The sequence below is a fragment of the Heterodontus francisci genome, chromosome 12 (genome assembly GCF_036365525.1).
Source record: "Heterodontus francisci isolate sHetFra1 chromosome 12, sHetFra1.hap1, whole genome shotgun sequence".
In the NCBI taxonomy this organism is placed as follows: Eukaryota; Metazoa; Chordata; class Chondrichthyes; order Heterodontiformes; family Heterodontidae; genus Heterodontus; species Heterodontus francisci.
This window is the reverse complement of record NC_090382.1, coordinates 44,132,351-44,156,732: the sequence shown is the minus strand read 5'-3', so window position 1 is coordinate 44,156,732 and position 24,382 is coordinate 44,132,351. Positions and strand designations below refer to the sequence as shown.

General features: G+C 40.3%; 1 protein-coding gene across 4 annotated transcripts in view; it reads left to right on the top strand.

Moving 5' to 3' along the window:
• cpeb4b (cytoplasmic polyadenylation element binding protein 4b) overlaps positions 1–24,382 on the top strand; it is a 113,693-nt gene that overhangs the window by 71,797 nt on the left and 17,514 nt on the right. For all 4 annotated transcript variants that reach the window (XM_068043374.1, XM_068043373.1, XM_068043376.1 and 1 more), the window contains 4 exons: positions 10,064–10,237; positions 10,605–10,694; positions 20,305–20,423; positions 21,047–21,161. In XM_068043374.1, coding sequence (XP_067899475.1) covers positions 10,064–10,237; positions 10,605–10,694; positions 20,305–20,423; positions 21,047–21,161 — 498 coding nt within the window. The remainder of the gene's footprint in view (positions 1–10,063; positions 10,238–10,604; positions 10,695–20,304; positions 20,424–21,046; positions 21,162–24,382) is intronic.

Genomic DNA, 24,382 nt, shown 5'->3' with positions numbered 1-24,382 from the left:
TTTAATGAGGGAATAGGGTTTGAGGGGTCTGTTATGGTTAGGGCTGTTGCAAAACAGTAGTAGGAGCAGCAACCTGATTGAATGCAATTCAACCAAGCAGTTTCAGGAAAGATGGGCATGGATTGGGAGAGGAAAAGGAAGTTTGAGATGAGGGGATAGTTTGCAAGATCAGAGATCAAAAGTCATTTTTTGAGGTAGGGAGTAATGATTACAGTTTTGACCTGGAAAGGGAACCATTTACATACAGCTGTCAAGGGGGTGGGAGGTGGGAAAACAGGAGAAAATATAAAGAGGTGGGAGAGAAAGATGTGGACTCGAGACTGGAGATATTTGGCTTGGGTATCAAGGAGAATGGAGAGAAGCAGTAGAGCACTTGTTCGAAGGGAGGGTGTAGGGGTCAGAGAACAACAAACAAAGAACAGCACAGGAACAGGCCATTCCGCCCTCCAAGCCTGCGCCGATCTTGATGCCTGCCTAAACTAAAACCTTCTGCACTTCTGGGGACTGTATCCCTCTATTCCCATCCTATTCATGTATTTGTCAAGATGCCTCTTAAACGTCATTATCATACCTGCTTCCACCATCTTCCCCGGCAGCAAGTTCCAGGCACTCACCACCCTCTGTGTAAAGAGCTTGCCTCGCACATCCCCTCTAAACTTTGTCCCTCTCACCTTAAACCTATGTCCCCTAGTAACTGACTCTTCCACCCTGGGAAAAAGCTTCTGACTATCCACTCTGTCCATGCCGCTCATAACTTTGTAAACCTCTATCATGTCACCCCTCCACCTCCGTCGTTCCAGTGAAAACAATCAGAGTTTATCCAACCTCTCATAGCTAATGCCCTCCAGACCAGGCAACATCCTGGTAAACCTCTTCTGTACCCTCTCCAAAGCCTCCATGTCCTTCTGGTAGTGTGGCGACCAGAATTGCACGCAATATTCTAAGTGTGGCCTGACTAAAGTTCTGTACAGCTGCAGCATGACTTGCCAATTTTTATAAAGGAACAACATTGACTATTCTCCAGTCCTCTGGGACCTCACCTGTAGCAGTTTAAGGAGGCATTTGGTAGTAGACAAAAGTGGTGGGTTACCTTTGCTTTCCAGGATGTTCATACAGTAGTGGGTAGTTTTGGTAGAGGAGAATGAAGCCCGAAAGCATTTGATGGGATCCAACCAAATATGGTGCTGATTGATATCTAAACCAGTTGTATGCCAGATGTACTCACTTCTGCTCCCTTTATGGGTATTCTCCTTGTCCATCTTGACAAATTTATTTAGGGTTGCAACTGTGTGAAAGAGGGGCTTTGTGCTTGTAACTATCTGTTAGACACTGTTAGAAATAGGAACCCTATTTTATACATTTTTGGGTACTAATATTTAGTAACTCCAACTCTTGAAATTTGCCCAAGTCAAACAGCTGCCAATAATTCAGATTTGCCAACAGTTATATTCCTTGAAGAAAACACAACCTTTGCTGATTTCATTTCATGTATCCTTATGTTTCCAGATAGCAAAAAACAGTGCAATTTGAGCTCCTTTCAAATTAAAAGTTTCTTGGGAAATAAATGTCGCCATTTCTTCCCTGTCTAATGCAATTGGATGTCCCAAGCAAGAGTACAACTAATGTTAGTAACAATTGTAATTATCTCACATATCTTATAGCAAAGAAACTAATCCTGTTTTCAAGGCAAAAATGTTTTGAAAGGGCAAGCAGTTCATGATGGTTAAGCATTACTAAACAAACTGATGAGTGTTAGAATTGTTCAGTGCTTTCATCAAGCTGGGGATCAACCCTGGCTCAATGAGGAATGCAGGAGAGCATCTAAGGAGAAGCATCAGGCATACCTAAAAATGAAGTGCCAACTTGGTGAAACTACAACACCGGGCTAGGTGCATGCTGAACAGTGGAAGCAGCATGTCATAGACAGTGATTCCACAGCCAACGGATCAGATCAAAGCTTGTAGTCCTGCCACATCCAGTCATGAATGGTAGCGGACAATTAAACAACTACTGGGAGGAGTAGACTCCACATACATTCTCATCCACAATGATGGGGGATCCTAGCAAGTCAATGCAAAAGACAAGGTTGAAGCATTTGCAACCATCTTCAACCAGAAGTGGATGATCCATCTCAGCCTCCTTTTGAGGTGCCCAGTATCATAGAAGCCAGTTTTCAGCTAATGTGATTCATTCCACGTGATATCAAGAAATGGCTGAAGGTATTGGATGCAGCAAAGGCTATGGCTCCTGACAACATGCAGCTGTAGGACTGAACACTTGTGCTCCAGAACTACAAAGTGGCCCTTAGACCTACAGTGTGGCCCTAACCAAGCTGTTTCAGTACAGCTGCAACACTGGCACCCGACAATATGGAAAATTACCTAGGTATGTCCTGTCCACAAAAAGCAGGAATCCAATCTGGCCAATTACTGTCCCATCAGTCTACTCTGAATCATCAGCAAAGTGATGGAAGGTGTCCTCGACGGTGCTATCGAACAGCACTTGCTCACCAATAACCTCCTCACCGATGCTCAGTTTGGGTTCTGCCAGGGTCGTTCAGCTGCAGACCTCATTATAGCCTTGATCCAAACATGGACAGAAGGGCTGAATTCAAGAGGTTAGGTGAGAGCGATTGCCCATGACATCAAGGCAGCATTTGACTATGGCATCAAGGAGCCCTAGCAAAATTGAAGTCAGTGTAAATCAGGGGAAAGGTCATCACTGGCTGGAGTCATACCGATCACAAGGGAAGATGGTTGTGGTTGTTCAAGGCTAATCATCTAAGCTCCAGGGCATCGCTGCAAAAGTTCCTCAGGGCAGTGCCCTAGGCCCAACCATGACATTCCCTCCATCTTAAGTCAGAAGTGGAGATGTTTGCTGATGATTGCACAGTGTTCAGTACCATTAGATCAAACACACAGTGCAGGATATGAGCCCCGTATTTCACGCACGGTTCATCTTAACATCACATGACTTTTCGTGGTTACAGAATGGACACGTGAACTGTTTTTCTAGAGTCCCAAGCACCACCTTCCTCATACTGAAGCAGTCCGTGCCCACCTTCAGCAAAACCTGGACAACGTTCAGGCTTGGGCTGATAAGTGGTAAGTAACATTTGCGGCACTCAAGGGCCAGGCAATGACCATCTCGAGCAAGAGGGAATCTAACCATCTCCCCTTGACATTCAACATCATTTACCTTTGTGGAATTCCACACCATTGGCATTCTGGTGGGGTTACCATTGACTGGAAACTTAACTGGACCAGCCATATAAATACTGTGGCTACAAGAGGTCAGAGGCTGGGAATTTTGCAGTGAGTAACTCACCTAAATCATCGAAGTCTGTCCTCCATCTACAAGGCACAGCTCAAGAGTGTGATGGAATACTCTACATTTGCCTGGATGAGTACAGCTCCACCAATACTCAAGAAATTTGACACCATCCAGAACAAAGCAGCCTGCTTGATCACCCCATCCACCACCGGCACAGAGTTTTAGCAATACAAGTTCTACAAGATGCACTGCAGCAAATTGCAAAGCCTCCTTCAACAGCACCTTCCAAACCATGATCTCTACCCCATAGAAGAAGGGCAGCAGACTCATGGGAACCAGCTGGATGTTTCCCCTCCAAGCCACACACTATCCTGACTTGGAAATGTATCACTGTTCCTTTACTGCTCAAAAACCTGCACCTCTCTCCCTAACAGCATTGTGAGTGTACCTACATCACAAAGACTGCAGCGGTTCAAGAAAGGAGCTCACCACCACTTTCTCAAGGGCAGTTAGCGATGGGTAGCAAATGCTGGCCTTGCCAGTGATGCTCACATCCCATGAGCAAGTGAAAAAAATCATAGGAAAATTTGGCCCAAGAGGACAGTGCAGTACATTAATTTTAAGCAGATACAGTTATGTATGAACCAGTTCTGTGTCTCCCACAAGGATTTGAACTATATAAAGGCAGTCCCATAATAGATTTGAATTCCCAGCTTATAATCATCCCTAGGTCTAAATCATTGCTATTGTATTTAGCAGCTGTGAGTATTAAGATTAGTGTATTCTGTTCTGAAAGCCTGTCAACCACTCCTATTTCAAGATATTAACATTATGAAGTGAGGTTCCTGTTTAAAGATTTTCAGAAAGTCATGTAAAACAATAACGTTCATATAAAACCGTTAATGTAGAAAAGCATCCCATGACGCTTTGCAGCCGTAAAATAGAAGATGGCCCAATAATAGAGATTAGCAACAGTGAGCAACTGTTTGGTCAAAGGAGGAGAGGGAATTGAAGAGCAAATGGTTTTACAAGGGCTGTTTTCATTACAACTGGGGAGATTATTGGGTTGTTTGACAGAGGTGTATAAAATAATGGAGGTCAGGTGAAGTAGATAGAAACAGACTGCTTCCAGCAGATGAGATATCTAAAATGAGGTTACACAAAAGATTAAATGTAAGATTTTGAATAGAGAGCAGGAAATGCTTTTACAGAGGGTTGTTAGCCCGGAATGCACTACAGGAGTTGGTGTCTGAAGCAGAAATCATGTAACATTTATGATAGATGTTTGAAGAAAAGGGTATAAAGATTTATGGGAACAAAGTGGACACATTGGATCATGCTGTTCTTGTGGAGGGTAAATGCTAACAAGGACTAGTTGGGCTAAACGGCCTGTTTTCATGTTGTACCTCTGTAATTCTAAGTAGTATCTAATGTAATTCCAGAGGGTGGGACCTGCACTGCTAAAGACACAGCTTCTAATTGCGAAGTATAATGGAAGGGAAGAAGTCTGCAAAGGAGTTCAAAGTAAGAGTAAGAGTACTTGTCAGGTATGGGGATTGCAGGTTTGGCAGAAGTTACAGAGGTAGGGTGGGGCAAGGCCATGGAAGAATTTAAACAGAAGGATGAGAATTTTAGACTAGTGGCTTTGGGAAACCAATGTATGTCAGCAAAGATGAGCAAGACAGGCAAGTGGGACTTTGATGTATAGGATACAGGCAGCAGAATTTTGGTTTGTTGAATTTTATGGAGGCTGAAGAATGGGAGGTGGGCCAGAAGAGCATTGAAGTAATCAAGTCTGGAAATGATGAAGGCATGTATGAGTAAATAAAAATAGAAAATCCTGGAAGTACTCTGCAGGTCAGGAAGCATCTGTGGAGAGAAAAAAACAGTTAATGTTAAAGATCAATGACCTTTTGGACAAAAAGTCATCAACCTGAAACATCAATTCTGTTTCTGTCTCCACAGATGCTGTCTGACATTCTGACTGTTTCCAACTTTTTCTGAGTTTATTTCAGATTTCCGGCATCCACAGTATTTTGCTCTTGTGCATATATGAGCATTTTGGTTGCAGGTGGGCTGAGGTAGGAACAAAGTTGGGTGGAAGTAGCCAGTATTTATGATGGACTGGATATGGTGTCTGAAGCTCAGCTTGGGCTCAAAGAGGATTACTAGATTACAAACCATCTGGTTCAACCTTGGTGTCCAGGGAGGGGATGAGGTCACTGGTGAGGGTAGGTAGTTTGTAGCGAGAGCCACAGACAATGTCTTTGGTCCTCTCAATGCTTAGCTGGAGGATCTAATTTGCAAATAAATTATTTTGTTCTGTTAATTTTTTTTCCTATATTGCATACTTTCAAGGTCCAAAGAAAAATAAATAAATCAAGGCAAATACATATTTAATGGTTTATGCAAATACTATTGATCCCTATCCTCAAAGATTTCTTGAAGTTCAGTCAAATTTGATAACATACACATTGCCAACTTTACATCTCAGCATTATTTGAGTTAATCATCATTACTTGTAGACTTAAGTTGGTATGGTAGTGCGGTGGCTGTAGTACTGGACTAATAACCCAGATGCCCTGAGTTTAATATGGACAAATTTTTGAAATTCATAGAATGCATTTTTTAAATTTCCTGCAGCAAAATTTAAGCATTCCTGAATTTAAATCAGCACATGTAGTGGTAAGATTTTGTAACACTGAAAATGAAATTGTCTCAAATATTCTTGAAGTTCTTTTCTTGCTTATAACTGCCATTGCATCATTTCTGAGGGCGTGGGAGAGGAGAAATGAAAGAGAAGGAACTAAACACTTTCACAAATGATCTGTAATGTAGTGGTTATGGTACTCAATCAGCAACCCAAGATTCTTGAGTGCAGATTCCTACGACAATGCATTCAGGAAGCGCCACCGCCACCACCTACTCAAGACTAGTGAAAGCGATCTGGTCAGCATGGTCCACATTCTAAGAACGAAATTTTGTTTTAAGTAGTCCTCAACAAGTCAAAAATGATCGAAATCTAAACTATGTTACAGTTCATCCATGTTTTATTAAGCTGTAATAGCAATACAACCAAAATAATTTCAACTTTTCCCTAGCATTAGAAAAGTATATTAAGCTTTTAAAAAATCAGGAAGTATTCAGCTTTCTCAAATAGAAATCCCTATGATCTTTAAAAAAAACTTCAATATAGAATGATACAGCATAGAAGGAGGCCATTTGGCCCATGTCTGTGCTGGCTCTGTGGTAGAGTTATCCAATTAACCCCACGCCCCTGTTCTTTCCCCATAGCCCTGTACATTTTTTCTCCCCTTTTATTTAATTCTCTTTTGAATGTTAGGTTTGTAGAAATATACTCAGTACTTTCAGGCAGTGCATACTGGATCGCAATTTGCTGTTCAAAAAAATGTTTCTTTATTTCTGATTATTTTGCCAATCACCTTTAATTTGTGTCCTCTGGTTACTGATCCTTCTGCCACTGCAAACAGTTTGTTTGTATTTACTCTATCAAAACCATTCATGATTTTGAATACCTCTATCAGATCTCCTCTTAACCTTCTCTGCTCTAAGCAGAATAACTCCAGCTTTCCATCTCTCCTGTTACAGCTAGGTGAGGAGGGGGGTCTCAGGCCCCACCTTTCGCCCTTCCGTTTGACCGCAACAGGGTTTATTACTTTTTTAAAACAGTGGCTGTGCTTACCACCTCAGTGATTGTTTGACCTTGTTCCTCTAACGTGATTGCAAAAGAACCAATCATGCAGGTTTTCTTGAGTTTAGACAAGAAAGAGGTAAGTTTATTACGATTAACACTCTAACCCAATTTAAAATACTAAAAATACGCTACACATTCACACATACGCTCACATGCGAGTCATACACACACAAATAGATTACAGAGGGAAGCAGATTTGGTTGTTGGATTAAAGTCCAGAATAAATGGAACTTAAATACAGTCTGTAAGTCCAGCAGTCCTCGGCTGAAACCGTGGTCTTGAAGTCCTCGCTGGTCCAAGTGCACTGTGGTTGGCTTGCTTTGCTCAGGGCTCCTGAAGGCAGAATTGGTTGTTGATTCTCTTCCCCTGGTTGCTGGCTATAGCGGTCTGTAGGCTTGGAGGGGGTCCCACAGTTACAGCCAGTTCTTTTCTTGATATTTTCCGGGGATAGACAGGGGGAGCAGCTGCCATCTTCGCTGCTATCCCCTCAGTTACAGCCTGTCTGCTGTCTGTGACACAAAACTCTAGTTTCTTCAGGGATGCGCAGGCAGTCAGGTAGTTCTATCAATCCCCTTTGTTTCTCAGGAGTTTTTTTTCTGGAATCTTCTAATGAAATTTAAGGTGCCATATGCCCCTGGGTGCCCATCTACACTTGGAGGGGGTTAGCTCTTTCAGAGTCAATGGGTGGGAATGGCCTTGACGGCCATGCTAAGAAAGTCATTCTAGGTAGTTCAGTCACTTAGAGCAAGCCATTGTTCTGGCTGAGCTTCTGTTAGACTCTTTGTCTCCAGTCCAATCTTCTGGTGTTTCAAATGTAAATTGCATTGGCCACCTTGGCTGCTAGTTTTTTTTAAAGTTAACTTGTAGGATTTTTCCATTAAAAGTTGAATGTAAGTTTCCAACCAATGAAATTAATATGTCCCATTTGGCATATAGGGTTTTCCTGACACTCCACAGAACTGAAGTCCCTCATCCCAGGTACCATTCTATTAAATCTTTTCTGCACCTTCACCAAGGCCTTGACATCCTTCCGAAAGTATGGTGCCCAGAAATGAACAAAATACTCTAGCTGAGGCCTAACCAGTGTTTTATAAAAGTTTTGCACAACTTCCTTGCATTCATACTTTGTTCCTCTATTAATAAAGCCAAGGATCCCGTATGCTCTTAGCAGCCTTCTCAACATTCAAAGATATGTGTGCATACACCCACCAGGTTTCTCTGTTCCTGCACCCCCTTTAAAATTGTACCATTTAGTTAATTCTTTCTAACAAATTGTATCACTTTACACTTCTCTGCATTAAATTTGATGTGCCATGCATGTTCCCATTTCAATTGTCTATGTCCACCTGATAATATCCTCCTCATTGTTCACTACATTTCCAAGTTTGGTATCATCTGCAAACTTTGAATTATGCCCTGCATACCCAAGCGCAGGTCATTGACATATATCAAAAAGAACAGCGTTCCTAATACCAACCTCTGGAGAACACCATTGTATACTTCTCTCCAGTCTGAAAAATAACCATTCACCCCTACTCTGCTTTCTGTCCCTTAGCCAATTTGGTATCCATGCTGTCGCTGTCCTTTTAATCTCATGGGCTTTCATTTTGCCTTTTGAAAGTTCATATACACAACATCAACCATTCTACCTATTTGCCTTTAACAAATCCATGCTGACTTTTCATTTTTAGCCCATACTTTTCCAAATGCCAATTAATTTATTGTCTCAAAGTTTCTTCATCACCGACGTTAGGCTGACTGGCCTGTAGTTGTCAGATTTATCTCTCCCCTTTTTTAAACAGAGGCGTAACATTTGTAATCCTCCAAATCTTTAGCACCAGCCCCATATTCAAGGAGGATTGAAAGAGTGTGGCCAGAACCTCCACAATTTCTGCCCTTGCTTCTCTCAGTAACCTAGAATGCACCCCATCTGGACTATGTGGCTTTTCTACTATGAGGAGTGCCAACCTTTTGAGTACATCCTCTTTATTTTTATACAATCAAAATTGCTACTGACTCCTCCTTTACTGCTACATTGAAGACAGATGCAAAGTATTCATTTGATACTTTAGCCATGTCCACTGCCTCCACAAGAAGATCTCCTTTTTGGTCTCTAATTGGTCCCACCCTTCCTTTGACTACCATTTTACTATTTATGTGCTTATAAAAGACTTTTGTGTTCCCTTTTGTGCGAACTGTTAAGTCTATTCTGATACTCTCTCTCTTCCTCATTTTTTAGATTCCCACTACTTTTTATATTCATCTTGGTTTTCTACTGTTTTATGAACCTTACAGTTGTCAAAAGTCTATTTTTTCTGTCTCATTTTAACTGCTATATCTTTAGTCATACAGAGCTCTCTAGCCTTTCCTTTCTGCCTCATTGGCATGTATCTATTCTCTACATGGACCATCCCCTCTTTGAAGGCTTCCCATTATTCAATTACTGTTTTTCCTACTAATTTTGATTGCAGTCCACCTAGGCCAGATCCATTTTCAACTCCCTGAAGTTATCCCTCCTTCCGTTTAGTATTTTTATACTTGATTGTACCTTGTTCTTTGCTATTCTAAATTTATTCGAAATATACTTCTTAAAAAATATCTGAACATGATTTAATTTTTATCCTGTGCAATTAAGCTATATACCAAGTGGACCATAAATCATCCAATTTTGACTTGACAAAATTCAAAAAAAATTATGTGGATTTTGGCAATTTTTACCAGAAACATTAGCCTATTTAGTTTTAAATGTTTAGATGCAGACAGACCTGCTATGTCAGTCAACATTTTCTATTTTTATTCCAGAACTCTTCTCAGTTTGCTTAAGTAATGTACTTGCAAACCTATACAAGTTTTAGTGTGAACCAAGTGCAGAAATATTGGAAATTTCAGTATATTATGCACAAAAAGATATGATATTGCAAACCGGTACAATAAAAACAGCCATAGATATCATACATATATTTTAAGAAAGAGTAACTGTGCACAGTAGAAGACAAATTTTATAGCACAAATGCTTCCCTGAAAAGTAACAAAACAACTGTGTATTTATTAATGGTTTATTTCTGTTTCTTCTAGGTCATTCATCGCTGTTCCCTGTTGAAGATGGTTTCCTTGATGATGGTCGTGGTGATCAAACTATTCATAGTGGCTTAAGTTCTCCTCATTGTTTTCCTCATCAAAATGGTGAACGAGTGGAACGATATTCCCGTAAAGTATTTGTTGGTGGCCTGCCACCTGATATTGATGAAGGTAGCGGTGCTATTTTTTAAAATTAGTTTATTGTCCCAAAACATGAAAAAAATGATTTTGTATAAATATGATAAGTTAATGTTTGGACAAACCAGTTTTTTTATTTGTAACAATAAATGCAATAACATTCAGCTGATCATCTACAAAGCCCATATTTGCTTAAGCTGTGTTATATTATGTAATGAAGTATCAGGGATATTATCTGTATATGTCAACTTAGTGGTCTCTAGATCAAGAAATCTGAGTCTGTTTTTATTGTAATTTATTCTCTTCCATGTTCACAGATATAGAATATATTTTATATGTATCTTGTAGAAAAGTGATCCATGTAACCAGCAGAGACTGAACATATTTTTTGTTTAAACAGATGAAATCACAGCTAGTTTTCGTCGTTTTGGTTCTCTGGTAGTTGACTGGCCTCATAAAGCAGAAAGCAAGTCATATTTTCCACCAAAAGGTAAACCAAATTAGATCTGCCATCTGACTTTACTTTTAGTGTAATGCTAATGCATGACATGATTGAGGGAAAAAAGTCACATTTGAACAATACTGTCTAAACTTCATTGTCTTTAAAATGCACAGTAGATTTTTATTTTGAGATTCATGGTGTGTAATGGAAATGAGCAGATAATTACCAAAATAATGTTTTTGTCTTAAACATCAGGGATTCTTGAGGCAGTTTGAAGTCTAAATATTGCCAAAATTACATGAGAAAGTAATATTAAGAATTGTGATATCATTTTCTTATAGGTCAGTAGTTTCGACTTGAAAAAATATTTGTGAAATATTGCTCGCTGGCTGAGGATGAGGAGGCAGGCAGTGTATTTATTGGGGCTGGTTCCAAAGTTAAAAGTGAGAGTAGTCACTTGATTGAGGTATAGGATGTGTGGATGGCGATATTGGTGATGTCAGATGATTCACATGAGAAAGAAAATTAAATACAGTTCCAGTTAAGCTGACAAGGGGGAGCATCGCTGGTTGTGGGTGCACAGTAGTGCAGGCATCTCTTCACCAGTTCAATATAAATGGAGTTTCAAGTTTGTACAATTTTAACCCTTGGAGCATAAAATAATAGCCTTATCTCCAAACTAACAAGAATTTAAAACAACGGTTCTACCAAAAGCTTTCCTTTCAGACTGTGCCTAGATGGAGTGTATCATGGTGCCAATAAGTTAGATAAATCCAAAGACATTGGGGTAGACATTTGATATCAGTTGCACCCTTTTTTGGGTGTAAAACAGGTGCAATGGTAACCTATTTACCAGTGGGACAGTCTCTGCCCAATCTGCACATGCAGTCAGGTCTCTGCCAAATTTCTGGTGGTTTTTTAAGATATCCTTGGCAGCCACCTAAACAGGCATTACATCTCTTGAATATTATAATGAATAGCCTCATGCCTATTAAAGATGCAGCCTAGTAACCAGCTGCCACCAAAAGGAAAGTTTGCATTTTTTTAAAGTTCGATTTGGATGCTCACAATGACATTAATGCTCCTCCTGGCTCCACAGAACTCCCAAAGGCCACTGCCAGCCTGCAATCAGACCTTTGAGACTTAACTGACGCCACTGCCAGCGAGGCAGGCAGCCTGAAATTCATTCTGTTAAAATGGGCTGGCTATCTCTGGAAGTGCAACAATAATTGCGTAAATAATTTCACAACATCCAGCTCTGCCTCTTCACCACCTCTCTCATCCACTACCTCTATGTTATCAAATTGCTTGTCCAATGCTTGTCCTGGATAAGCCGTGATTTTCTGCAGTTAAATGTTGGGGAAACCAAAACTTCACCCACTGCCACAAACTTGTATGTTCATCACCAATTTGCTCCACCCAAGTGCCAGGCAATCACCATCTCTGACAAAAGACCATAAGATCATAAAAAATAGAAGCAGGAGTAGGCCATTCAGCTCCTCAAACTTGTTCTGCCATTCATTAAAATCGTGGTTGATCTGCTAGTGGCCTTAACTCCACTTTCCTGCCAGTCCACCATAACACTTGTAGATCAAAAATCTGTCTAACTCAGCCTTGAATATATTCAATGACCCAGACTACGCTGCTCTCTGGGGTAGAGAATTCCAAAGATTAAAGACCCTCAGAGAGAAGAAATTCCTCCTCAGCTCTGTCTTAAATGGGAGACACCTTATTTTTAAACTGTGCGCCCCAGTTCTAAATTCCCCCACAAGGGAAACATCCTCCCAGCATCTACCCTCTCAAGTCCCCTCAAAATCTTATGTTTCAATAAGATCACCTCTCATTCTTCTAAACTCGAACGAGTATAGGCCCAACCTGCTCAACCTTTCTTCATAAGACAACCCCTTCATCCCACATTATACTCCATCTGCCAGACTTTTGCCCGCTCACTAAACCTATCTATATCCCTTTGCAGACTCTTTGTGTTCTCCTCACAACTTGCTTCCCTATCCATCTTTGTATCATCAGCAAATGTGGCTGCAATACACTCAGTCCCTTCATCCAAGTTATGATGATAAATAGTTGAGGCTCCTGCACTGATCCTCATGGTATTCCACTCATTACAGTTTGCCAACCTGAAAATGTCCCATTCTGACTCTCTCTTTCCTGTTAGCCAATCCATGCTAATATATTACCCCCAACACCATGAGCTCCTATCTTGTGTAGTAAACTTTTAAGTGGCATTTTCTCGAATGCATTTTGGAAATCCAAATACACTACATCTGCTGGTTCTCCTTTATCCACCCTGCTCATTAAGTCCTCAACGAGTCATAGAGTCATTTACAGCACAGAAGGAGGCCATTCAGCTCATCGTGTCCATGCCAGCTGTCCACAGAGCAATCCAGTCAGTTCCATTCCCCTGCTCAATCCCTGTAGCCCTACAGGTTTATTTCCTTGAAGTGCCCATTCAGTTTCCTTTTGAAATCATTGATTGTCTCCGCTTCTACCACCCTTGTCGGCAGCGAGTTCCAAGTCATTACAACTTGCTATATAATAAAGTTCTTCCTCACATTCCCCCTGCTAAAAACCTTCAATCTCTAATAAATTTGTTGAACACGATTTCCCTTTCATGAAAACATTTGAGTCTGCCTAAATGTATTAGGATTTCCTAAATGTCCTGCTACTACTTCCTTAATAATGGATTCTAGCATTTTCCCAATGACAGATGTTAGGCTAACTGGCCTGTAGTTTCCTGCTTTCTGTCTCCCTCCTTTCTTGAATAGTGGTGCGAGATTTGCAGTTTTCCAATCTGCTGGAACCTTTCCAGAGTCTAGGGAATTTTGGAAGATTACAACCAATGCATCCACTATCTTTGACGCCACTTTTACCATAGGATGCAGGCCATCAGGTCCAGAGAACTTGTCAGCCTTTAGTTTTCCTAGTACTTTTTTTAAGTTACTCCCTCCCTTTTGCCTGTTGATTTTCTACTACTCTTTGGGATACTTTTTGTGTCTTCTACTATGAAGACAGATACAAAATACTTGTTTAAAGTCTCTGCTGTTTGCTTGTTTCCCATTATTTATTCCCCAGTCTCATCCTGTAATGGACCAACACTTACTTCAGCTACTCTTTTCCTTTTTACATACCTGTCGAAGCCTTTACTGCCTGTTTTTATGTTTCTTGCTAGTTTACTTTCATGCTCTAATTTTTCCCTTTTTTTTTAGCCATCCTTTGGCTTCTAAAACGTTCCCAATCTTCTGACCTACCACTAATCTTCTCAGCATTGTACACCTTTTCTTGCAATTTTATATCCTCCTTAACTTCCCTAGTTAGCCACAGATGGTACATCCTTCTCATAGAGTCTTTCTTTCTCAATGGAATATATCTGTTGAAAGTTATGAAATATATTCTTAAATGTCTGCCACTGCTTCTCTACCACCTTACCTTTTTTCACTTATTTTTCCATTTCACTTTTGCCAGCTCTGTCTTTATACCCTTGTGATTGCCTTTATTTAAGTTCATACACTAATTTCAGACCCAAATTTTTCATTCTCAAACTAAATGTGAAATTCTATCATGTCATGATTACTCCTCCCTAGAAGATCCTTAACTGATGTTTTTAATTAATCCTGTCTTATTACACATTACCAGGTCTAAAATAGCCTGCTCCCTGGTTGGTTCCAAAACGTATTGTTCTAAGAAATTGTCCCAAGTACACTCTATGAACTCATTCTCCAGGCTACTTTTGCCAATTGGATTCGACCAATCGATATGAAGATTAAAATCGCCCATGATTATTGTAGTACTTTTCTACAAGCCCTATTATTTCTTAATTTATATTCTGTCCTACACTGGGGCTATTGTTATGAGGCCTATAAATTAATCCCAGCAGTGACTTCTTTCCTTTGCTATTTTTTATCTCCATCAAACTGATTCTACATCTTGATCTTCTGAGCGATGATCATTTCTCACTACGGTACTGATCTCATCCTTTATGGAGTACTCTTTACTTGCCTGGATGAGTGCTACTCTAATAACACTCAAGAAGTTCAACACATCCAGGATAAAGCAGCCCACTTGATTAGGACCCCATCCACCACCTTAAACATTAATTCATTCCCTCCATCATTGGTGCACCTTGCGGCAGTGTATACCATCAGTAAAATGCACTGCAACAAGTCACAAGGCTTATTTGACAGCACCTCCCAAATGTGCAATCTCTACCTTGTAAAAGGACAAGAGCAACAGGCACAAGGGCACACCACCACCACCTCCAAGTTCTCCAAGTCTCAAACTATCCTGACTTGGAAATATATCGCAGTTAGATTTCAACTTATTCTTTAATGCTCTGAACTTCATTTCAAGTAACATTTAAATTTAACTGTCATCTGCCATAATGTTTTGAAAAATATGCTTTTAAAATTATATGAAAACTTTCTTCTTTCATGATTTGCTTGTTTTCACATATTTATAAAGTGCATGGTTATCTTGGTAAAATTCATGACTTTCAAACAGCAGTGGCCACCCACCCATGTCTTCTACAAGTAACAGATGACAAATTTTAAAAATCTATTCTTATTCTTGAACTCGCATTGATATAGATATGGCTCATCATATCTCCAGCTCCAGTGTGCAGCACCACATTGTTTTCCAGAACAGGTTTCTGTGTAGATCACCATTTCATTTTTGACTCCTGCCCTCAATATAGTTGATCGCTATCCGTCCTGTCTTAAGACCATTTAGGTACGGATGACTGTGATGTTTGCCTTAGTTGTCTTTCCAATAGACCAAACTTCAAGGATCATGAAGATTGTGCCATCTCCTTCTGTAGTGGTAGATTATCTTTGAAGGCATGTTAGCTTTGCTTCACACGTGCCTGAGATGTACCAGTAGTGAGCCTCCAAAGCACTCCCGTTCCCCAAATTCTATAATTCGCAGATGCGTTCCAAGTCCAGGAGGGAATCGCCAAATAAGTATAGGTTAATTTACAAGATAAGGGCTCATGGAATTGGGGGTAATATATAAGCATGGATAGAGGATTGGTTAATGGACAGGAAGCAAAGAGTAGGGATAAATGGGGCATTTTCAGGTTGGCAGGCTGTAAGTAGTGGAGTGTTGCAAGGATTGGTGCTGTGGCCTCAGCTATTTACATTCTCTCGTAATGACTTAGACAAAGAGACAGAGAATAATGTATCTAAGTTTGCTGATGATACAAAATTCGGTGGGAATGCAAGCTGCGAGGGATACAAAGAGGCTGCAAAGACATATGGACAGGTGAAGTGAGTGGTCAACAAGGTGGCAGATGTAGTATAATGTGGTGAAGTGTGAGGTTATTCACTTTGGTAGTAAGAATAGAAAAGCAGAATATTTTTTAAAAGGAATGAAACTTGTAGATGTTGATGTTCAGAGAGACTTGGGTATATTTGTACAAGGAACACAGTTAGCATGCAGGTACAGCAAGCAATTATGAAGGCAAGTGGCATGTTGGCCTTTATTACAAGGGGATTGGAGTAGAAGAATAAAGAGGTCTTGCTACAATTGTACAGGGGTTTGGTGAGACCACACCTGGAGTACTGTGCATAATTTTGGTCTCTATATTTAAGGAAGGATATACTTGTATTGGAAATGGTACAGCGAAGGTTCATTAGATTGGTCCTTGGGATGAGAGGGTTGTCACTATGATTAACCCACCTCTTTAACCATGGGGGATGAACAGGGTATCCCTTGGGGCAAGCCTCTGCAAAGGTAATTGTGGATCAATTCACTGTGATGACGGAAGCAGACACTGTGTCTCTTCACATGGGCTGAGTAAATTGGTTCTATCTTTGTAGTAAAGAATGAGAGGTGATCTCATTGAGACATCCAAGATTCTGAGGGGAATAAAAGCAAAATACATCAGATGCTGGAAATCTGAAGTAAAAACAAAGTGCTGGAAATACTCAGCAGGTCAGGCAGCAGCTGTGGAGAGAGAAGCAGAGTTAACGCATGTGGCTTTTCATCAGAACTGGCAAAGGTTAGAAATTTATTCAGTTTTAAGCAAGTGAAGGAGAGGGCGGTGGGAAAGAGAACAAAAGGGAAGGTGTGTGCTAGGGCAGAGGGCAGGAGAGATTAAATGACAAACGTGTCATGGGACAGAGATGCTGCCTGACCTCTCAGTATTTCCAGCACTTTCTGTTTGTATTTAAGATTCAGACAGGGCTTGACAGGGTAGACACTCAGAGTTGTTTCCCCTGACTGGGGAATCAAGAACATGGGGGCACAGTCTCAGGATAAGGCGCTGATCATTTAGGACTGAGATGAGGAGATATTTCTTCACTCAAAGGGCTGTGAATGTTTGGAATTCTGTACCCCAGAAGGTTAAGGTTAACTAGACTAGCTATATAAATACTGTGGCTGCAAGAACATCTCAGAGGCTGAGTATTCAGTGGCAAGTGACTCACCTGACTCCCCAAAGCTATTTCACCATCTATAAGCAACAAGTCAAAAGTATGATGGAATACTCTCCACTTGCCTGGATGAGTCCAGCTCCAACACTCAAGAAGCTCAACATCATTCAGGACAAAGCATCCCACTTGGCACCTATCCACCACCTTAAACATTCACTCTCTCCAACATCGGCACATCCTGGCAGCAGTTTATACCATCTGCAAGCTGCAATGCAACAACTCACCAAGGCCTCTTTGACAGCACCTTCCAAACCCACGACCTGTACTGCAAGGAAGGACAAGGGTAGTAGGCACATGGGAGAACTATTGCCTCCAAGTTCCCTTCCAAGTCACACACCATCCTGACATGGAGCCATATCACCATTCCTTCACTGTCACTGGATCAAAATCCTGGGAGTACCTACACCAGTTGAACTGCAGCAGTTTAAGAAGGTAGCTCACCACCATCTTCTGTAGGGCAATTAGGGATTGGGAACAAATGCTAGCCTTGCCAATAACACTCATTCCCATGCACGAATAATAAAGATGTTTAAATTTATCAGAATATCTCTTTGCTCTTAAGGAATCCTTGAAATGAAGATAGCGCTGTAACAGACAATTGGGTGAATGTATGCATTGGAAAGTGGTACTGGTCTAAACTGAAACCAGAGATTCCAGGGTTCATTTGAGGAACATGCATTTGTTTGATGGATAATACTTTGCAGATTGCAAAGTTGCTACAGCAATGTACTGATGCTTTACATGTTGGAGTAAGTAGTGATCATAGGATCAAACTGAAAATGCAACAATGGTTTTTGGAATCAGAACTGTTTATATCAGTGAAGGTTTATCAAATGTAAATATGCTTTCCTGGAACAAAATTGATGCTTCTGCATGAGATAGGTGGTTGCGCAAATCTGAACTATCTCAAATACAAAAGAACTATTGGAAAAGAATTCATGAGAAATGATGGCTCAGAAGAAACTAGAATGCAACAATCATAAAGGATCTTCCAATAACTGGTGTTCAGAAAGTTTGGTGGCGAGTTCTAGATTTTAACTAGTCCTGCCATCTCTATTGAGTAGCTGGAAACCAAAGCAAAAGTCAATGCATGCTGCTTTCATGTAATTTATAGCTGTCACATGTGGAATAGCAATTTTTGACCAGCTGCCTTTTGAAGAATACCATAGTAAGTGACACAGGAGATTTAGAAATAACATCATTTAAAAATTGGAGCAAGTTATTTATGTCAAACATTGTTTTCAAAATTTGCACCAATTTCAGGCTGAAGTTTTCTGTAATTTGTGTCTGGTGCTGTTCCACTGATTGCAATTTTGCATCATGAGGTTTGTCTCCAAGAACTTTTAACAAAGAGATTGCAGCCTATTAAATCAATTAAATACAGGTTATCGGAAGGAACAGTTCTTTTTGGATTAAATGTAGGAAAGTTAGTCCATGGCAGAGATGAAAGAAAACTGATCTGTAATGATGCATCAACCAAAATCATTGTTTTTTTTTCAAGATTTAGCACGGTATTGATCTCTTTGATATTTCTGACACCATTGGGGTAAGTATTTTCAATTCTCCAAGAAAATATCTGGGTCAAGGTACACCTAACAATTGAACTGGCACAGTATTCTGTGAAGGGGTTGAGTACAGCAATTGTCACGATACTGATGCAAGTCAATCCCATACTTCCACTGATGCACATTCTTATAGTAGTACAGAACAGATTTTTCTCTACATAAAAGGAGAATTGTTAGCTTCCTTTGTTCTTTGCCCAGAAATGGTGACATCTTAAAATTTCTTTAGCTAAGGATTAAATTTATAGTGCATTCCTTGACCCAAAATAAGGTATGTTGCTGCAGGGAGTCACAATGCTAGGATGAATCTTAGTTCCGTGACAGTTTCCATTTGAAATGTGGGCTTAGAAATTTATAATGGACTAAGTTAACTTAAGTGCACATAGCTAGAAGATTTTCATTATATGATATAAATTTTATATTAATAAAATTGATAGTTAAATATTTGCTTTTCAATTTGGATGTGTGCTGATAGGTTTTATGAAGCAAACTGTGTATTGGATCAGCTATGATTATTTTTAAATAAGTAATGATGAATCATTAAATAATATTGGTCAACCAGATTCTCATGAAGCTTCTTTTCCAATATGATGAGACTGAAAGTGGGGTATCTAGCACTACCATCAAGTCGAAGGGATTTGTTTTTACTCCTAGGACTTCAGAAATCAGGAGGTCAGTGAAATGGCATCTGTGTCTACACAATGGCAGTCAGAGAAAGGACTTCAAAAGGTTTCCAGTTTTGATCAAAACCAGTTCAATTTCTGCAGGTTTGCATATTATCCCATAGTGCGCTATGGACATATTTAGTTGTCTGGCCACACAGTTTTTGAGACCACCAGCTGATATACTAGTCTATCAGCAACACCATCCTCTTTGACATGGCAAATGCGTCAACGGTTGGTATGGGCACCATGTTAATCTTCAGTTCTTAGGCTGCAAGATTGGCCATTAGATCCAGTTTGTAATCAATTTTCTTGAAAGTTTTCCCCTACTTCAATGTGGGGCAATGGGATCAAGGCGGCAGGAGAAATGAGGTAAATTCAAAATTTTAAAGAAAGTAAAGGAAAAAGATAGGATAAGTTATGTATTAGTTAGAAAAAGACTAGAGTAAATTTAAGGCTAAAGTAGAAAAAAAGGATAAGGAAAAGAGAATAGGAGAGAAAAAGTGGGTGGGCAAGCTCAGGTAAACTAACTTCATGTTGTAGTATATTTTACTAATTTAGGGTTAATGCAGCAATAATATAAGGCTATTCTCAAGATATAAATTTATTTGTATAATAATGGTATTTTGTTTCAGCATGTAACCCTTACAAAACCATTTAGCACAGGGAGACAGCATTTTCCTCAACCTGCCAGCAGTCTAAGAACAGCCTGTGATGACTGTCAAGAGTTTAATTTGCTGATCCCTGTGTAGTTTCCTGGAGTATCCCTTGCTAGAATTGTTGGAGCATTTTTATTCTATCAAGATGTAATATAGTATATGACCTCTCAATAAAGAGGCAGAACTATTATTGCTAACATTAAAAATTATACCACTTCGTGTTTGGGCTTGCAAAATTTACATTCCAATAATTATAAAGGCAAGATGCTAGATGGATGGACAACAAAACTAGTTGACTTGAATAAATTAACTTTTGTCTTATTTTGCAGGCTATGCATTTCTGCTGTTTCAGGAGGAAGGTTCTGTGCAAGCTTTAATTGATGCTTGTATCGAAGAGGATGGAAAGTTGTATCTCTGTGTGTCAAGTCCAACCATCAAGGATAAACCAGTGAGTAGATACACATTTCATAGTAACAGTAAAAGCGTAATATAGTTGATAACAATTAGGCAGAGACTAAGATAGTATTGTTTTTAAGGGTCCTGGTAGGATAGGAAATATGGCTTTAATGGTGCATAAATGCAGGTATGAGCTCCTTTTAAAACAGAATAATTTTTCAATTGAACTTTTGGGTGGATCTTTTTTTCCCCTTTGGTCAGAAAATCATGGTATTCCTATACCATAAGGCTAGCCTCATATTTGTTTTACTTCTACAATAGCATTGCATTAAAATTACTAAGTACAGAGGAAGGAAAACAAAGCAAAAATTACAATGCTGTAGTTAGAATAATCACTTCATTAAAAATATAAAAATGCTGAACTCTAGCCTTAGTATTGGACTGTCAATTGGAGAATTTGATCAAACTCCAGCACTCAGTGGACTATTAAGATTCTTCAAGAGAGCAGCGTTCATGGATGCATAATGAAATGCAACAGTGTGAAAACAACATAAATAAAAAAAAAAAGTAGATTAGTGTCATCTTAAATTAATGCATGGATCCATATAAGCATTGAATCATCCTCATCATTTTTGAAATTCAAGGAGTCCTAAATTTACGCACTTTTAAACACAGGTTCAAATACGGCCATGGAATCTCAATGATAGTGATTTTGTAATGGATGGTTCTCAACCACTTGATCCACGGAAGACTATTTTTGTAGGTGGTGTTCCCAGACCTCTGAGAGCTGGTAAGCCAACAGATCAATAATATACTCTCATATTGTAAAAAATTGTTTTGTATTATTATTTAGAAATAGTCAATCTCCCATGGCAGTCCATATGTGGAATTGAATTAGAGATTGGGGTATAATTGTACTATGATACACATTTTAAAGGGGAGGGTATAATTACAGCATGATACGTTTACAAAGGCAGTTTCTATTATAAATATAGACAGAGGAATTTTTGAGAGTAAGTGCAAGCAATAATTAGACTTTAATATATTATAAATATGAAAATGCATACAAATGAAATGTAAAATAATTTTGTTCAACCTCATTTGCACAGTTTAGTTCCAAGGGCTGAAATGGGATTACACTAGTCCCTCAGTCCTGCAACTATCTCACAGCTCCAAAAATATATTTCAGGAATTTGTTACAGGGCTGCTTTGAAGGTTAAAGTTAGCGTGATGGAATTGAATGCAGTATATAAAAATTGAGACTAGAATTTCCCTGCTTTCATAAAACAACAAAGTGCCCATTTTCTTTGTACTTTATGACTTAAAAAAATTGCAGAATGAGTATTTCCTAAGAATGCAATTTCATTAGTAAATAGTAGCCATTGGCTATCATGGCACAACTTTAATAATGCTTTAACATTTCCAAGGAACTAATGAGACACTGAATTGCTATACATGTAGGATATATTGTGGAATGTGCAATTTGAGATTAAAATGGCTCAGTGAATTTTAGAAAAAGCCCAATTTGGTGGCTAAAACCTGAAATATTAAATTTTGTTCTGGATAAACCTGAGCACGTTTGATGAGGTAGAACACTTCCCAGATATGCAAAGGAAGCAATAAGCATTTCAGTATGTCACTGAATGTCGATGTGGTGTCAACAACTCTGAAGACCTGATGGGATGTCCTCATGAAGTTGCATGTCATCTGAAGAGTACCAAGGTAAGGCCTAAATATTAATGCAAATTAGCCAAACAGAACATGTAGACATAAACGAAAGTGTTAATTGTAAATTTGTATGCAAAAAACAATACAGCACTAACAGAAATAAGTTATAGCAAGATGTCCAGATAAGGAAGTAGAAGTGAAAAATTAAAAAGTTGTGCAAATTATATTATACATACCATGATGGGAAAGTGAATGTATTACAGAAATAAATTTCTATGGTCCCATTCTCCATGTCTCAATCCCTATCTCTCTTGGGTTTAAACACTTGCATATAATCTGAGATGGCAGCCTGGAATAGGTGATGGATTCCACCTAGATATTCTACAGCTCATCCCTTACAAACAAACTGTTATATATCTATTTGAACATAAGAAATAGGAACAGGAGCAGATCATACGGTTCCTCGAGTCTGCTGGACCATTCAATACGATTATGACTAATCTTCTTGCCTCAACTGCACTTTCCCACCCGCCCCCCCCATCCCTTGGTTCCCCAAGAAATGAAAAAAATCTATCTCAGCCTTAAATATACTCAATGATGGCCCATGCAAAACCCTCCGGAGTAGACCGTTCCAAACATTCATAACCCTCTGAGTGAAGAAATTTCTCCTCCTCACAGTCCTAAATGATTGACCCCTTATCCTGAGACTGTTCTCCCATGTTCTAGATGCCCCAGCCAGAGGAAACAACCTCTCAGGGCTGAATTTTCAGTTCCCACCAAGAGAGGAAACAGAGGTGGACAGAGGTCTAAAATGCTGAGGCTGGCCAGCGTGTCTGTTTCCTAGTGCCGGCCGTTTTCACCAGGGCAGTGGGGGAGGGCGGTCCCATGATCCATGATGAAGCCCAATTAAGATGATTTAAGAGCTCATTAGCTTGTTGGTTTTTTTCACAGGGATGCACGGGCTACATGGTCCTGGTTGCCCCAGAGAATTAGCTGGGCCCCATAAGGGGTGGACGGCACTGCAGGGCACTCAGCCATTGGGAAACAGGTGCCACTGGTGCAGCACAGGTTGTGGGGAGAGTGGGCAGTAAGTTTCAGGCAGTGCTGGGGGTCGTCACCCTCCTGATATCACGAGGGCATAAGAACAGAGGGCAGGACTGCCAAATGCAATTGGGGGGTGGGTGTGGGGCACCTGAGCGCAAGGAAGGCAGCAGCTAACAATGGGGACATAGCTCTCAGATTTTTAGCACAGTGCCGATAAGGAGCAACACCCTCTGCAAGAATAGCAGAGCCCCGGGAATCAGCGGGGCAGGGAGAGGGGTGAGGGGCAGGAAGAACATGGAGGCCATATCCTCAGCACAGGATCTACTGGTGAAGACAGAGCTACCAGGAGATGACCGAGACCCGGTGCTGCAGGAAACTGCAACTCTCCAGTCAGATAGTCACATACATCTGTGTCCTTGTCGCCGATGACCTCGCACCTCTCAGCAATAGTCACCATGCCCTGCCAGTAGCCTTCAAATTCACTGTGGCCTTGAACCTCTTCAACTCTGGCTCCTTCCAAGAATCAGCTGGGGACCTTGGTGGCATCTCGCAAACGGCAGCACACCACTGCATCTCGCAGGTCACAAATGCCCTTATTGCCAGAGCTGGACAATATATTCAGTTCACGACAGATGGGATCTCGCAGGCACAGAGCACAGTTGGTTTCGCCACCATCGCTGGATTCCACCCCCGCTGGTGCTGCATGTCATTGATTGCACCCATGTGGCAATCAAGGCACCAAGTGACCACGCACTCCACTTCATCAACAGTGGAAGGGCTTCCACTCCCTCAACATTCAGCTGCAGAACACCCGGGCTGGAAGTTCTCATCAGGTTGCCATGAACGTCAAGGATCTTCTGATTCAGGAATGTTTCAGTTGAGCCCATCTGACCCAGGATGAACAGTGTGGCATGGAACTCACTCTGTGGTGCCTGTACTAACACTTCTATTGAGGATGCCGCCTGGAACATAACCTCTTATCGGCATTAAAGGATGCACATCTGCCCAGAGGTGTTGCGGTCACCATTGATCTCCTTCATCACCTCATGTTACTTGTGTATCAATTGTGTTTAATTATATGCAGGTGGTGTGCATTAATTGGGATTTCACTTGAGCACATGTAAAGAAACATTTACTGAAACTGGTGTAGTTGAGTTAGGGGGTGTATGCATGTAATGTTTCACTCTAAGTAAATGTAAGAATGAGTCAAGATTGGCTCCAGTATTATCCTTCATCAACTGGCTTTCTGGAATATAACACCTCACACCTCTTGTCTTGCCATCAGTAAAAGGAGTCTCA